The 15,753-nt window shown below is 41.9% G+C and overlaps 3 protein-coding genes across 3 annotated transcripts; all 3 read right to left on the bottom strand.

The window, feature by feature from the left end:
- Positions 1–60: 60 nt before the first annotated feature.
- Positions 61–9,815, bottom strand: LOC135113560 (glutamate receptor ionotropic, delta-2-like). Its single transcript, XM_064028827.1, has 12 exons — positions 9,413–9,815; positions 8,038–8,122; positions 7,206–7,906; positions 3,888–4,019; positions 3,599–3,757; positions 3,029–3,119; positions 2,420–2,705; positions 2,067–2,287; positions 945–1,125; positions 741–840; positions 291–417; positions 61–188 (listed from the first exon to the last, which is right to left on the bottom strand). The coding sequence occupies exons 3-12, from the start codon at positions 7,424–7,426 to the stop codon at positions 84–86; spliced, it is 1,623 nt and encodes a 540-aa protein (XP_063884897.1). The 5' UTR covers positions 7,427–7,906; positions 8,038–8,122; positions 9,413–9,815; the 3' UTR covers positions 61–83.
- Positions 9,730–12,432, bottom strand: LOC135113492 (glutamate receptor 1-like). Its single transcript, XM_064028733.1, has 6 exons — positions 12,389–12,432; positions 11,947–12,037; positions 11,177–11,830; positions 10,761–10,941; positions 9,974–10,077; positions 9,730–9,822 (listed from the first exon to the last, which is right to left on the bottom strand). Exons 1-6 carry the CDS (start codon positions 12,430–12,432, stop codon positions 9,730–9,732), a joined length of 1,167 nt encoding a protein of 388 aa, XP_063884803.1.
- On the bottom strand, positions 12,378–15,564 carry LOC135113894 (uncharacterized). The gene is made up of 5 exons (XM_064029522.1): positions 14,362–15,564; positions 14,109–14,230; positions 13,881–13,997; positions 13,549–13,769; positions 12,378–12,792 (listed from the first exon to the last, which is right to left on the bottom strand). Exons 1-5 carry the CDS (start codon positions 14,444–14,446, stop codon positions 12,612–12,614), a joined length of 726 nt encoding a protein of 241 aa, XP_063885592.1. The 5' UTR covers positions 14,447–15,564; the 3' UTR covers positions 12,378–12,611.
- Between the last annotated feature and the right edge of the window lie 189 nt (positions 15,565–15,753).

Genomic DNA, 15,753 nt, shown 5'->3' with positions numbered 1-15,753 from the left:
TTTAATTTAACTGGGTAAGCGGATGACATCCCAGTTTTAAGATTTCATGAGAAGAACATTTAAAGCAGGATGAACACTGTTGGTCACACCGTTTTCCATGATGACTTCTTGGCCGGTAGGTTCAGAAGTTCAAGGCACCAGACCACCAGGGCAGCAGTCAGACCCCCCGCCAGCAATGCAAACACTCCCTGTAACAGCACGGAAACGTAAGTCTTATCAATGTCATTAGGGTTGTTTTAAGACTGAACAGCATGGCACAGGTGGTCTCTCTCTCTGTAATACACACGCACCCAAAGGTTAGTGAACGAGAGAGTGGTAGAGAACGCCACTTTTTTGGGCACATTGTTGCATCGAGTGAAATTGGGGACGTCCTGCATCCAGTACCTGAAGAGTCCAGATTCCGTCAGCGCCATCACCCTGTGGGGTAATACACACTCATGAAGGTTCAAACTTTTATTGTAGAAATTAAAATATACTGAAGAAAAAAATGAAAGACAATAAATCAAGAAAAATTCAACCTATACTTGAGAAACAAACACGAGAAGGAAAGGAGAAACAAAAAAGTATTTGCTCTTGGATAAGATAATGTTGTTACTTTGAAGACTTGATACTCTTATCTAGTACGTAAGTAGAAAATGATTCTTTGGAGTTATAGGAAGCAAAAAAGAACAGAATCATAGCCAACGTTTATGCATTAATTATTTGTACATTATTAGAAAAGATTTCAACAACAATCATACCTTGGACTGAGACCTTGAATGATGGGATTCGTTTTCTGACTTATTATAGAAGAAGAAAACGGCAGAAATCCATCTCTGGACAGATAGAAGTCACAGCGACCTGTGGGAACACGTTGCAAGTTGAGAGAGAGAGAGAGAGAGAGAGAGAGAGAGAGAGAGAGAGAGAGAGAGAGAGAGAGAGAGAGAGAGAGATTGAACACTTACCTTTTTTGGAAACGTCTAAGGCCATTAAGTTTTTAACAGTGGTATCAATTTCGACGAGAACGTGGTCTCCGGCCCTCACCAGGGTGTCAAGGCTATTAGAGAACTGTGTCTGTGTGTTGAACTTTAGGCGCCCCTTCTTCTCCAGGTCCGCCACTTCTCGAAACATACCTGACTGGACACCCTGAGAAGAAAAAAAAAAAAAAAAAAAAAATAGTAGCGAAACTACAGAACTCCTAACGTGTGATCTCATTATTATTCCAGACTGGGAAAGGGCAAACTTTGCGTTGTTCATTGCATCAAAACTCCAATTTCATCATCTATTCTATGCACTCGACACAACCTTCCAGACAACTATCACCTCTACTTCACTGACGCTCTACTATCCTTGCCCTCCTTCCAAATAAGAAATCTCGAATCTTTTGCAATGAAGCAGTTTCCATGAAGTTACATGTTCAGTGTCGCCTTCCGCAATACTTGTCCTCCTCACTGCTACTTCATTTAGACGCCTCGTCCATGTATGAAGTATTGCTCTGACTTATGAGGACGTTCAACTCACACATCTCTCTAAACACGGTAGATTCAAAAGATTGTCGTCCTTTCGATTTCTTTTGCCTAATTGGTTGTCTCAGTCACCGCCGCGGTGTTGCACCTCCTTGCTGTCTTCTACCGTTTCTTCCATGGTTACTGCTCTTCAGAGCTTGCTAAGTTCATGCCTCTTCCTCTCCGGCGACCTCGCTGCACAAGACATGCTCCTAACTCTCACTCCAATTCTCTCCACCTAACTAATGCAAGAGTTAATTAGTATCCTCACTTTCATTTTATTTATTTATTTTTATGTTGGTAAACTCTGTTTCCTATACTTCTGATTCTTCTTGGGAGTGGCATGGTGTGCGGACTATTTTCTATAAAACAGAAAAATTGCCCTAGGCTGTTCTCCTTGACACAGAAAAAAAACAAAAACAAAAAAACAAGGCATAATATTGAAAGTACTTTTATAAAGTATAGTTATAGTAATAAATGTCAGCAATTTCTTAGAAATCGATGTTACTTAACTTAAATTATAATGGAATCGAAAGACAGAGATGATAATTATATCTCTCGCCTTGTCCTACATTCACTTACTCTTAGAAATTCTTCATTCTTGGAATACTTCTGCCATATCATGGCAACGCTCGGGTGGTCCAGGACGTCCCTCAGAGTCTGGAAGGGCTGCGGCACGTATCTCACGGCCAGCAGGGACATGAGGTTGCCGGCGTAGCTCCTCGTCAGCACCAGCGTCGTCAGCATCCACAAACCCAGCACCAGACGCTCCCACCACCACCACTCCGCGGGCCACACCACGTCTGCGTTGGGAGTGAGTGAGGCAGAATTTGTCTTCATTAGGGCACGACTGCTACTCCCTGAGAGCACGGTAACCTTTAAGACGCAAGGCAGCCCCAAGCAGGATGGCCTTAGCATGGTCCCCGAGGTCTCACCTTGCTGCAGGAGGACGCGGACAGGGCTGAAGGCGCCGCGATGCAGCGTCTTGCTGGAGAGACTGAAGGAAAATATTTCCAGCAAGGCCAGCACACTCAGCAGTGCCGTCAGGGCGGCTGCCCACACTATGAGCGTGAAGGGCAGCAGGAAGCCCCACGGGTCAATCTTAAGCCCTCCTAGCCCCCCAAGTATCATCACGTTTCCAGTCCACATCATCGCAGTGTAGTCTCCTGCTGCTGCCCGTGCTGGCGACAACATGAAGGGCACACCTCCAAAATCTACCTCCTGAAAAAAAAAAAAAAAAAGAAGTTTTGAATAAGTATTTTTTTTTTTTTTTTTATATATTTGCATTGCATCTTGAGTAAACGGCAAGCTCCCGTTCATTATTCTTTGAAAATTATACAGTGAAAATGCACTCCATTTTTAAGGGCAATGTTGTACCGCACGGCTGTATTGACTTGTAGTGACTTAAGATCTTTTTGGGTAATTGAGTGATTGGCTGAGTTTATTGCCTTAAAGATAACGTAAGTCAAAGTGTATATAACGTAATTCTTAAAGTATACATACGTATATATCTCTGAAGAAGTGAACATAGAGGCTTCACTCACCTCCCGCACCACCATGCCCATCATGCCGGTCCAGGAGCCGTCAGGCATTATAGTGCCGAACGTCCTGTCTGAGGACAACACGTACCTGTGCCTGTGTATTGGCAGGCTGTGTAAGGATGTGATAGAGAAAATTATTCACATAAAATCTCTTATCCATTTATGTGAAACTGGTGAAAAACATTATCAAAACTTGCACTGCAGGAATGTTTTCTTTCATTATACCCGCATTTTATATGTATCTATTTTTTTTATTTTATTTTATTTATTTTTTTATTTTTTTTCAGGGACCGTCGTGGTGCAGTGGTACCACGGCCTTCAGACGCGCTGGTTCCAATCTCATAATAGTTTGAAGTTGGGAAGGTATCTACTCTGTGTAACGGAAACCTAATGCAAAAAAACTATTTACTGTTACGAGACAATATCCTGGCATTAATTAATTATGGCAACTCGGACATAAATCCCGAAAAAAAAAATAAATAAATAAAAAAAAATCTGTGCTGGATGCTCGTTATGGAAGACTCGGATGAGACAGGCTAATAACTTGGCACAATATTCATAAGAAAAACTTACGTAAAGTTCATTGCTTTTGCAAGATACGTAACGCTTTTATCCAGTGCACCGGTGTAGACGAGACGGCGTCCCTCCTTGGCGAGCGGGTCGTCCACCCATGTGAGGGAGTGGTGAGGCATGAGCTCCACCGCCACCGTCAGCGTTGGTGCTGAAGCGAATCTGCTCGTAAAAGTGTTTTTTGGACAAAATGTTGAAACTACATTGTAAGGAAGTTTTATCAGCTGATGTTCTTGATATGTATAGGAAAAGTAAGTAATTCTTATTCACAGAAACGTAATGTTTTACCAACACAATAAACTTGTCCGGAAAAAACTGTGATTGTAGAGTTTGTGTCCAAGTCTTGCTGGGAGACCAGCTGGCAACTCTGTTGGGGAGCTTCGTGATGGGGCTGAACGGCATCGCAACGTACACGCCAACATCCCTGTTTGTATGTCACGGGCTTTATATATATATATATATATATATATATATATATATATATATATATATATATATATATATATATATATATATATATATATATATTCCGTCGTGTAGAAGAGCGTGTATGGACACCGCAGGTGTCGAGTTAAGCTAGCTTTGGCGGAATGAGGTTTACCGTTGCAACGTTTCGCTGTATAACTGACGGCATTTTCAAGCTATAAAACATAAGATACAAAAGATATAATACAAGGTTAAAACTAATATAACGCATATATAATGTAAAATAGATTAAAAGATAAAGGAAAATAAAATATTTAAAAAAATATATATATGTATGGAAATAAAATAGGAAAGGGAGAAGAGGTTACCTGATGTGGGAGCGTGTAGGAGGTGAAGTGCAGGAAGAAGAGACGAGAAAGAAAAAGAAAACACGGATGGCGCTTCGAAGTGTCATATGACAAGGCGAGAGGGCAAGATGTTGTGTGATTGTTTAATATAGGATTCGTACTTTTTATAATTAATGATTCAAGTATTTTAGTGTCACTGTGATTTTTCTCCTGCTATAATTTTGAAATTATCTACAGAAAAGGGATGATTTAAATTACGTAATTATTTCATATTAGGCACAAATGGTTATTCTCATATAGTCGAGTTTGGTAAACAATATGAAATCCTCGGACAAGGAGACGTTACTATTGACAAGACCTCTGGTTAGTGTCTCTGGTTGCAAATTCGCGCCAAGCCTTATAGATGGACCGCACGCCATACAAATAAGACCCTTCGGCGTAACTAGAGTTTTTTTTTTTTTTTTTTTTTTGCAATAGCCCTAAAAGTTTATCACCCTTCTCTATCTTAAAATTATTCTGAACATTTTAAGTAATGCTCCGACATACGACTAGGCCCTAACACTGTATAATAAGAAATTCAGGCCTCAAATACTGATCTCAGAATTTCTTCATAATTCATGATTCATACATTTCCACAACCTACAACATCTTGTGATAAGATTTTTTATATAGGACTGGCATAACAAAAGCTGGGAACATTTTTTTTTTTTTCCATGTTCTTGGCATTGGTAGGAAGGATGGTATTACGCCGCCACCAAACTTCCTCATCATTTGCAGATATATAATTTGTCACTTTTTAGATCATAATTACATTTAGTTTCTTGTTCTAAATTCTTACTGTTCTCAAAAGTATAGGCAAGGTTTTATTTACGAAATTCTAAATAATTTTACATGCTCGTTACTTGAATGATATTATCGTCTGTTTTAATGTACTTTCCTTTACTATTTGTCCCATGACAGTTAGTCAAGAAAAGAATTCCATCATGGAATAAACACCAATCTAATGAAATAGTATTGCATCTGTATAGTAAAGTTAGGATGGCATTAATTTTGAATAATTTAGGAATAAAGGATAAGTAGTTCATGCGTAAATTATCACACAGTTGACAATTTTATTGTCTTTATGGGAGAACTGGACGTCAAGAAATAAGTGAATTATTGTTTTCTAGTTCAAAAGTGAAACTAATGTTTGTGTTTGAAATTAAGATACTGTAAGAAAAGGGATATGTAGTCGGTATTATTGAACAGTAAAAATGTATCATCTACATAACAAACTGGTTTAAAAGTAGAATAGTCAGATAACCACTTTTCCTCGAGGTGACAGAAACGTATTGGCAAGTGAGAGACCTAAACAAGAACACCATGGCAATTCCTTCAGTCTGAATATATAATTTTTCGTTGAAAAGGAACGGGAACTCTTTTACCGCTAATTCAAACAAATCTCCGAAAAGCTTCCTAGAAAAATTCATCAAAGTACGTAGCTTACCAAACAATTTGTTAATAATGATAGTGGTCTCATTGAGAGTAATATTAGTGAATAAAGAGCAAATCGCAACATCTTCAATTCCGCTACTTCTAACTCCGCTTCCTGCTTTTTTCGTTAGCGGTACTGTTTCCATACCGCACAGCATGGCGGGTCTCACTACTGTTTTATAAATCTTTCCCTTTGTTCTTGCGGAAACCTTTCTGTCACATGTTACTGCTGCCGTCTTCCTCCACCCATTCCATACCGCTTGCACTCTCTTCTTTACCTCCCTATCACAGTCTCCATTACTCTGTACCGTGGACCCCAAATATCTAAATTCGGTCAGTCTGTCCATAACTACTGCAAACAGAAAGGGGCTCAAAGCCGATCCCACCTCCACTCCGAAACCTACTGAGACCAAATCTATTACATCAGATCCCATTTTATGGCCAACTAAGTTTCATTATTCGTAAAAAACATGATCAGTTATTGGAATTGCATTTCCCAGATGAAAATTTTAAAATAATATTCACTTATCCTCTCTCTTAAATATGATTTTCCTTTTAAAGACCGCATTCCTCCCTTGCTGATTTCTAACATTGTATATGAATTCAAATGTTCAATATGTAAATGTCGATACATCAGTGAAACAGTAAAGAACCCAAACCTTCGCATCGCCGAGCATAGAGATGCGTCCCCTAGAACAGGCTGGCCGCTTTCTAGTCATGCTTTATTTTCCATACGTGAACATTCTTCTACTTTAAATCACCCTTATCTTTAGATAATTTTAAAATTATAGCAAGAGGAAATTCACATAGCGTCACTAAAATACTTGAATCACTGATTATAAAAAGTAGGAATCATACATAAAAAATCAAACAAAATCTTGCCCCCTCGCCGTCTCGTATGACACTTCGAAGCGTCATCCGTGTTTTCCTTTTAATTTCTCGTCTGTTCTTCCTATAGTCCACCTCCAACACGCACCCTTTCCTATTTTATTTCCATATATGCAATCTTTTAAATATTTTATTTTCCTTTATTTTTATAAATTTTACATTTTATATACGTTTTGTATTCGTTTTTAGCTTGTATTATATTTTTGTATTTTATGCTTTATAGCTTGAAAATGCCGTCAGCCATACGGCGAAACGTTGCAACAATAAACCTCACTCTGCAGAGTTGGTTTAACTCGACACCTGTGTTTTATATATATATATATATATATATATATATATATATATATATATATATATATATATATATATATATATATATATATATATATATATATATATATATATATATATATATATATAAATCATATTTTTTCTTGCAAACTTTCATATAATTAGCAAGTTAAATTTAAGACTACCTTGTTTTCTGGCCTCGGTGCGCGAGGAGCAGCATGGCGTTCCTGTTGGAGAGAAGGCCGTGCAGGTCGCCAAGATGGGTGAGAGGGAGGCGAGTGAGGACAAGGATCCTCGTGGACCACCTGAGGGCGTGACGCCTGAGTGACCGTTGAGCGAAGTCGGAGAGGAAGGCTGGGTCATCACTCACCACCACCACCAACAGGCAGTGCCACGCCCCTCCCATCTGTGAGCAACGTTGTACGGATGTGATTGTTTCTTGAAAAGAGAATTCATCTGTTTCTACGGAATTCTTCTGTTAGCAACAAGTAATTGAATACAATAATACATACAGTTTTTACGTGAGAATGACTCACCTGGCGAACCTTGTCGATCGTCCCCTTGAGGTACACCAGCGTTCCATTACCCTGCGTGTGTTGAGGAGCCGCCAGGAAGACGGCGATGCCGCGTGGCGAAAGCTTCTCTTCAGCCTCCTGAAAAAGCCGCCTGGAGAGTAATAATGATCATCCAATGAAATGTTGCCAATGCAATCTTTCAGTTCTCGAATAAGGAAAAGGTTTTACTCGCCTCGACGAGTGACGTACCTTCACGAATGTTAGAGCAACCTGGCTAGGGTTATCCGACAAGAGCAACGCCGGACACTGGTACTGACGCTGTGACGCCCAGACGCCTTGCACTGCTGCTAGTGCTTCTGGTGCTGTGCTTTCTGTCGGAATGGAGAACAGTGACACGCGGGTGCGTGAATGAGCTGATAAATGAAATGTTATTCAGTGGCCAAGTACAGGAATATTGTTCTTCATTCAGCACATTCGAGGACATTGTGATGTTGACATCTACCTGAGGACTGACGCAGCAGTGCAGCGGACCGCAGGGACTGTGTATTGAGGAAGAATAGCCACGTTAGCAAGGCGACGGCCACCATCTGAACGGTGAAACAAACCAAGCAATTTGTTATTCATTCATGGAGACGCATTGAACGGGAAGTCTTGGAACATCAGGGAGTGTGCTGATAGCTTTCTGATTGTAATGTATAGGAATAATGAAAGTTTAAATTGCTTTTGCTGTTTAATAATAGTAGTAGCAATACTCAAGAATAAAAAACACTGACGGAACGAACGCGAGGCCCCAACACCATTATCCTTCATTCAAGAACTTCACACTTGGAGAAATTAATAATTATTTGAAAAGTCGTCCAGCCTGTAACATTTATTCAGTGACGCCCTGCCATGAAATGATTAACAGTAGACAGGTAAAATTGAATGGCAAAATAAACTCTCTTTAACGCTGAATTGCCAGTAACCGTTCAGAAGAGAAAACACATTCCAGTAGTTTAGGCTCTACGAAAACATCAGCCGAAAACTTATTACAAAAAGCGGTGCAAATCCGGTGTATTGATGACCTTTGGCTTTGTCTTGCTCCCGTTGCTACACGTTGTTTATGAGCAGTGCAGTCTCTTTTCTCTATATTCTACTTCGAGGCACTTTATGCAGCATTACTTATGATGGATACCTAACAAACTGTATGAACGTTGCTATAAGGAATGAAGCATGGTCTTGTGAGATCACAGTTACGATACAGAAATATTCTACTCGTGTAACTTTTTATAAGCCAAGTATTGCTTAATTGTAATGGAAATGTAAGTTGTCAACATTAGGATAGAGAGAAACACAGCTATTATAACTTTGAAGAAATGCATTCTGTAGGTAAAGACTCTGATCAATTATTGACAGAGGCCAGTGTACTAAGTAACGATGCGGTCGATTGTACAAGATTCCTTCATTCTTCTTCCGGTTGATCCACCTGCAGACTGTGGACGGACTGACGCCTGTCTCTCGAGCGATAGCCCGAATCGACTTTCCACTGAACCACATGGAAATAAATTTGGCGCGTTCACTCAAGTCGGTTGGCTGAAAGGGAGCTCGAGTCATGGTCGCAGGAACAGCACGTCCACTCCACTCTGGTTCTCGGCAGCTGTTGAGGGATGACTCACTTCTATTCTCTCTAGCTAAATAACTTAATGCAAAACCTAATTACTACGATCTATATTTGCAACACCACGTCCACTCCACTCTGGTTCTCGACAGCTGTTGAGGGATTGACTCACTCCTGTTCTCTCTAGCTTAATAACTTAATGGAAAATCTACGATTTGCAATCCCACATCCTTGTTCTGTGGTTAGTTTAGGACCATTCTGTCGTTGGTGTATTCCTCACCGTGCGCGTGGTCTTGATGCTGAAGTGGGAGTGCACTGAGAGAGGTGGCGCGCTAGACTGCTGGATGCGAAATCGTGTGCTACCTTTTTATTCATGCTGCGTCTGGGGATGGCGTGGCAAGTTATCAATGAATAACAGCTGTAGTGTGTGTGTGTGTGTGTGTGTGTGTGTGTGTGTGTGTGTGTGTGTGTGTGTGTGTGTGTGTGACATGTTTTTTGAATGCATACTTTACATTTGTTGTATTAAAAGAAGTTTGGAGTAATTCTTTTGACACTGGTCGTGAAATGTGCAGGACATGGCGTTGGTCACAACTTTTTCTATGAGGATTTCTTGGCGAGACTGTTGAGCAGCTCAAGACACCAAACCACCAGCCCGGCAGTCAGACCACCGGCCAGCAACACAAACACTCCCTGCAACGCAAAACGGAAGTTTATGGAAAAAGGATCATTGTTATTACTATAATTGTCCTTATCATCATCATTATCATTGTCATCACAATCATCATCAATATTGATATTAAGATATTTAACGGCATTGTATATACGATTAATATACACGCACCCACAGGCTGCTAAACGAGAGAGTGTTGGACAGCGCCACTGTCTTGGGCACATTGTTACATCGAGTGAAGTTCGGTACGTCCTCCGCCCAGTACTTGAGGAGTCCTGATTCCGTGAGAGACATCACCCTGTGGTATTGTACTTAGTGATGAGGGATTTTTAATAAACAAATAAGCGATATATCCATCTCCAGCAGTGCTACATAAGATACAATAGAGCAAAGTGGCAGAAATTGCGTTGCTTACAGAAAAAAGCGTAGATTTAGAGCAAGGTAGGCACAACCCGATAATTCTGCGTGCCCTCCGCATTGTGCCTCATGAAACATTGCTTTTCGGTGATGATTATATAGATAAACATCTTTTTAATTTACTCCTTGAAAGATAAGTTTGTTCTTTACATTTGGTGGCCGTATGATGTTGAAAATAATCACTTTTACAGGTAATATATTGTTGAAGATAAATGAAAAAAAAAAAAAAAACAATATACATTCGTTGATTATTTATTGTGAAGAATCTTACCTTGGATTGAAACCATGTATGATGGGATGCGTCTTCTGGCTTATTACAGACGAGGAAAATGGCAGAAACCCATCTCTTGACTGATAGAAGTCACAGCGACCTGTGGAAACACATGAAGCAAGATGTGCGTGTGTGTGTATGTGTGTGAGAGAGAGAGAGAGAGAGAGAGAGAGAGAGAGAGAGAGAGAGAGAGAGAGAGAGAGAGAGAGAGAGAGAGAGAGAGAGAGAGAGAGAGAGATGTACTTTTATCAGCGAATTTTGAACACTTACCTTTTTGGGAGAAGTCCAAGGCTACCAAGTTGCGAACAGCATTCCCATTGTCGACGAGCACGTGGTGTCCGGACCTCACCAGGGTGTCGAGGCTCTCCTGGAACTGTGCCTGTGTGAGAAACTTGAGGCGACCCTTCTCCTCCAGCTCTGCCACCTCGCGAAATACGCCAGACTCTACAGTCTGAAACAAGAAGTATTATTCAATGAAGAATTACATAATAGTTATTAAGAACCACAATTTGAACTTTTAAGAAATGTTATATTCAAAGAAGTGACTGTTCGTAGCTACCAATATCCTTCTATCTAATGTTTCTGTTGTAAGAGACAAAAATGTTGAAAAAAAAAAAAGGAAATGTAGTGTATATTTTTATATCTTACCTACATTCCAGCATTGTAGTATATTGTATTGTACTCACTCTCAGAAAATGTTCATTCTTGGAATACTTCTGCCATATCATGGCGACGTGAGGATCGTTGAGAACGTCCCTTGGTGTCTGGAAGGGCTGCGGCACGTATCTCACGGCCAGCAGGGACATGAGGTTGCCGGCGTAGCTCCTCGTCAGCACCAGCGTCGTCAGCATCCACAGCCCCAGCACCAAACGCTCCCACCACCACCACTCCGCGGGCCACACCACGTCTGCGTTGGGAGTGAGTGAGGCAGAGTTATTCTTCATTAGGGCACGACTGCTGCTCCCTGAGAGCACGGAAACCTTCAAGAGGCAAGGCAGCCCCCGGCAGGAGGGGCCCCGCACGGTCCCCGAGGTCTCACCTTGCTGCAGAAGGACGCGCACAGGACTGAAGGTGTCAGCCGCCCAGCCGCAGTAGTGCAATGACCTGCCAGGCAGATAGAAGTGAAGCACTTGTAAGACAACAAGTATTCCCACTAGTGCCGTTAGGGTGACTGCCCACACCAAGGGTGTGAGGGGCAGCAGGAAGCCCCATGGGTCTATCTTCAGGCCTCTCAGTCCACTAACCATCCTCAGGTCACCTGTCCAGACCGCCACGGTGTAATCGATGATTGCTGCCCGCGCCGGTGATAACATGAACGGTCCTGCAGCGATATCTACTTCCTGGAACAACATGAATTATTCTTTGAATAGAGCATACGATGTTATATTGTATTGCACTATAAATAAAGAATGGTCCTCAAAACGGATTCACATGACCGGAAAATTTTTTTGCTCACCTCCCGCACCACCATGCCTATCATGCCGGTCCATGACCCGTCAGACAGCATGGTGCCGAACGTCCTGTCGGGGGACAGGACGAACCTGCACCTATGTAGGGGAAGTTGTATTAGACTGTGAGAGAATCGGTTGCCAGCTGCCCTCTCCTGTTTGGTTACAAATTGAAACCTCTTCAGCTAACATATGTTTTGTACGCCAAAACATATGAAACAAACCAATTAATTTCCGTGCGGCACAACATTCATTAAACCTTGTGTGAGTGGAGTGCGCTAAACACAATACCACAGTGCCGCAATGAAGCGCTGGATGCTGCTTTATTACTTTTCTGTCGTGTTACGTGTGCTTCGTTCAGAGCGCTCAGAGAGTAGCTATTCTTTTAGGCATATGATACTTGTAAGTCTTTCCATCATTTATTAACATAGTACACTCAGTACAACTTACGTAAAATTAACACCTTCCGCAAGATAACCAACAATTTTTGCCATGGCGCCAGTATAGTGAAGACGGCGTCCCTCCGCGGCAAGCGGGTCGTCCACCCACGTGAGGGAGTGGTGAGGCATTAGTTCCACCGCCACCGTCAGTGTTGGTGCTGAAGGGAATCTGCTCGTAAAAGTGTTTTTAGTACTAAAAGTTGAAGCTGCATTATAAGGAAGTATCATCAGCTTTATATGTTGCTCATTTGTAACCAAATATTCAACGTGTACTCCACCAACACAAGGAATTTTTCTGGGAAAAGCTGAGACTGCAGAGCTTGTCTCCAAGTCTTGTCAGGGGACCAGCTGGCGACCCTCCTGGGCTGGATGGTGGCGGGGCTGAATGGCGTCGCAACGTATACACCGACATCTCTGTTTGTATGTCGCAGTTACAATAGGGTTCTATAAAAAAATATATAAGGGATGGAAAAAAAAATGTAAATTTTGTTATATTTAGTATGTCTTTATAAACATGAAGTCATACAGCCATGGAAGTGTGGGCTGTGCTGCGGGACACTGCTTATAACTAAACGTCTTTCCTCATTAGAGGCGGATACTGCTGACATGACCCTTGAGGTCCGTGGAAATTTCCGTTGTATCACACAATATCAATGTGTTATTGGTTTGTTTTGTGTTTGTATTGTATATAAATTGTAAATTCATATGAAGAAGTAATTAAGGTTAATCTAGTACAAATTAAGTAGTAATTGTTAAAATAAATAAAATGAGAGTAGAAGTGAGCGGAATGCGCATTTCTTTTGTTGTCTAACGTGGTGAGTGTTTTTTTCTTTGCCTGCCAGCACCCGCCACCAGCACTACAATCCTATTACGATGCATTCTCGCCACTCTCCCAGTTTTCCTTAGTTAAATTCGTTAAGTTGGTAAGAACTAAGACGTCAGAACAATTGAGTATCGTAAGGGAGCTCTTGTCTTACCTACTAACCAATTGGCTAGAACTATACCAGCGATCGCCCCTCAATACTGGCCGTCTCCATAACTCCCAGCCACGTCATCCACAGCTAAGTTATCATTTATTTATAATTATATTTATTGATGCTTTCTGTGATTATATGTTAGCTGGGTGATAACTGGATGAATGAAACCCTAAAATAGTTCACACAAGGTTACCTTGTTTTCTGGTCCTGGTGCGCGAGGAGCAGCATAGCGTTCCTGGTGGAGAGAAGGCCGTGCAGGCCGCCAAGGTGGCTGAGAGGGAGGCGAGTGAGGACCAGGATCCTCGTGGACCACCTGAGGGCGTGATGCCTTAATGACAGGTGAGCGAAGGCGGTAAAGAAGGCTGCGTCATCACTCACCACCACAACCAACAGGCAGTGCCACGCTCCTCCCAGCTGTGGGAAACATTGTAAGAATATGATTGTTTCTCGAAAACATAATTAATTTGTTAGCAACAAGTAATTGAGTACAATAATACATACAGTTTTTACATGAGAATGACCCACCTGGCGAACCTTGTCGATCGTCGCCTTGAGGTACACCAGCGTTCCATTACCCTGCCTATGTTGAGGGGTCACCAGGAAGACGACGATGCCGCGTGGCGAAAGCTTCTCCTCGGCCTCCTGAAAAAGCCGCTTAGAGAGTAATGATGATCATCCAATGAAATGTTGCCAATGCAGTCTTTCAGTTCTCGAATAAGGAAAAGGTTATACTCGCCTCGACGAGTGACGTACCTTCACGAATGTTAGAGCAACCTGGCTAGGGTTGTCCGACAAGAGCAGCGCCGGACACTGGTGCTGACGCTGTGACGCCCAGACGCCTTGCACTGCTGCTAGCTCTTCTGTTGCTGTGCTTTCTGTCGCAATGGAGAACAGTGACACGCGGGTGCGTGAATGAACTGATAAATGAAATGTTATTCAGTAGCCAAGTACAGGAATATTGTTCTTCATTCAGCACATTCGAGGACATTGTGATGCTGACATCTACCTGAGGACTGACGCAGCAGTGCAGCGGACCGCAGGGACTGTGTACTGAGGAAGAATAGCCACGTTAGCAAGGCGACGGCCACCATCTGAACGGTGAAACAAACCAAGTAATTTGTTATTCATTCTTAGAGACGTATTGAGCACCAGGGAGTGTGTTGATAGCTTCCTGATTGTAATGCATAGGCATAATGAAAGTTTTTAATTGCTTCTGCTGTTTAATAATAGTAGTAGCAATACTCAAGGATAAAAACACTGACGGAACGAGCGCGAGATTCTATACATCATTATGCTTCATTCAAGAACTTCACACTTGGAGGAATGAAGAATCATCTGAAAAACTCTGGAACTGTCATGCACTGACACCCTACCATGAAATGAGTCACAACATTCAGGTGGAAGTTAAGAACAAGATCAGCTCTATTCAATGCTGAGCTGCCGATGACCTTTCACAAAAAAGAAAACATATTCCAAAAATTCTGGTCCTACGAAAGCATGAGTCAAAAACTACATGTGAAGAAGCAGTGCGCGTCTGGTGTGTTCTTTGCATGTCTTGCTTCCACACCATACGTTCTCTATGAACTGTTTCTGCATTTTACTTCAAGGCATTTTTTTTGCAGTATTACTGCTGATGTATGAAAGTTTGCCTTATTTTCCTCAAATATTATGATAAATTTTTAAGATTTCGTAAGGTGACAGATATAGCTTTGCAGTATGAAAATAATATGAAAATATCTGAGAGTGATATAGCCCAACTAATGGATGTTTATTATGGGAGACATTAACGGGCAACATTAGGATGCAGATAAACACAACCATTATAGCTGTGAAGAAATGAACTCCGCAAACAAAGACTCATAACTTGCCTACGTGCAGAAAGAGGCCAGTGTACTAAATGAGAACGAGGCCTATTGTACAAGCTGCCCTCATTGCGCCACCGGTTGATCCACCTGCAGACTGTGGATGGACTGACGCCTGTCTCCCGAGCGATAGTGCGAATCGACTTTCCACTGAACCACATGGAAATAAATTTGGCACGTTCACTCAAATCGGTTGGCTGGAAGGGAGCTCGAGTCATCGTCGCGGGAACACTCTGGTCCTCGGCAGCTGTAGAGGAATTGACTCAGTCCTGTTCTGTCCTGTTAAATAACTTAAAGCAAAACCTAATTACTACGATCCATATTCGCAACTCACATCCTTATTCAGTGGTTAGTTGAGGACTATCCTGTCGTTGATGTATTCCTTACCGTGCACGTGGTCTTGATGCTGAAGTGGGAGTGCACTGAGACAGGTGGCGCGCCAGACTGCTGGATGCGAAGTGGTGAGCTACCTTTTTATTCATGCTGCGTCTGGGGATGGCATGGAAATGAATGACAGCTGCAGTGTGTGTGTGTTT

The sequence above is a fragment of the Scylla paramamosain genome, chromosome 26 (genome assembly GCF_035594125.1).
Source record: "Scylla paramamosain isolate STU-SP2022 chromosome 26, ASM3559412v1, whole genome shotgun sequence".
Lineage (NCBI taxonomy): Eukaryota > Metazoa > Arthropoda > Malacostraca > Decapoda > Portunidae > Scylla > Scylla paramamosain.
Note: the sequence above shows the minus strand (reverse complement) of the source record. Positions and strands in the feature narration are given on the sequence as shown.

Coding starts and splice junctions, on each gene's coding strand:
- LOC135113560 (XM_064028827.1), bottom strand. CDS start 7,426: ATGGGAGGGGCGTGGCACTGCCTGTTGGTGGTGGTGGTGAGTGATGAC. Junction 2,706..3,028: donor TGGGCATGGTGGTGCGGGAG/GTGAGTGAAGCC, acceptor TTTTTTTTTCAG/GAGGTAGATTTTGGAGGTGT. Junction 418..740: donor ATTCAAGGTCTCAGTCCAAG/GTATGATTGTTG, acceptor ATTACCCCACAG/GGTGATGGCGCTGACGGAAT.
- LOC135113492 (XM_064028733.1), bottom strand. CDS start 12,432: ATGGCAAAAATTGTTGGTTATCTTGCGGAAGGTGTTAATTTTAC. Junction 11,831..11,946: donor TAGGCATGGTGGTGCGGGAG/GTGAGCAAAAAA, acceptor ATGTTGTTCCAG/GAAGTAGATATCGCTGCAGG. Junction 10,942..11,176: donor AGAATGAACATTTTCTGAGA/GTGAGTACAATA, acceptor TTCTTGTTTCAG/ACTGTAGAGTCTGGCGTATT.
- LOC135113894 (XM_064029522.1), bottom strand. CDS start 14,446: ATGGTGGCCGTCGCCTTGCTAACGTGGCTATTCTTCCTCAGTACACAG. Junction 14,231..14,361: donor ACTGCTGCGTCAGTCCTCAG/GTAGATGTCAGC, acceptor CCATTGCGACAG/AAAGCACAGCAACAGAAGAG. Junction 13,998..14,108: donor TTGCTCTAACATTCGTGAAG/GTACGTCACTCG, acceptor CGGCTTTTTCAG/GAGGCCGAGGAGAAGCTTTC.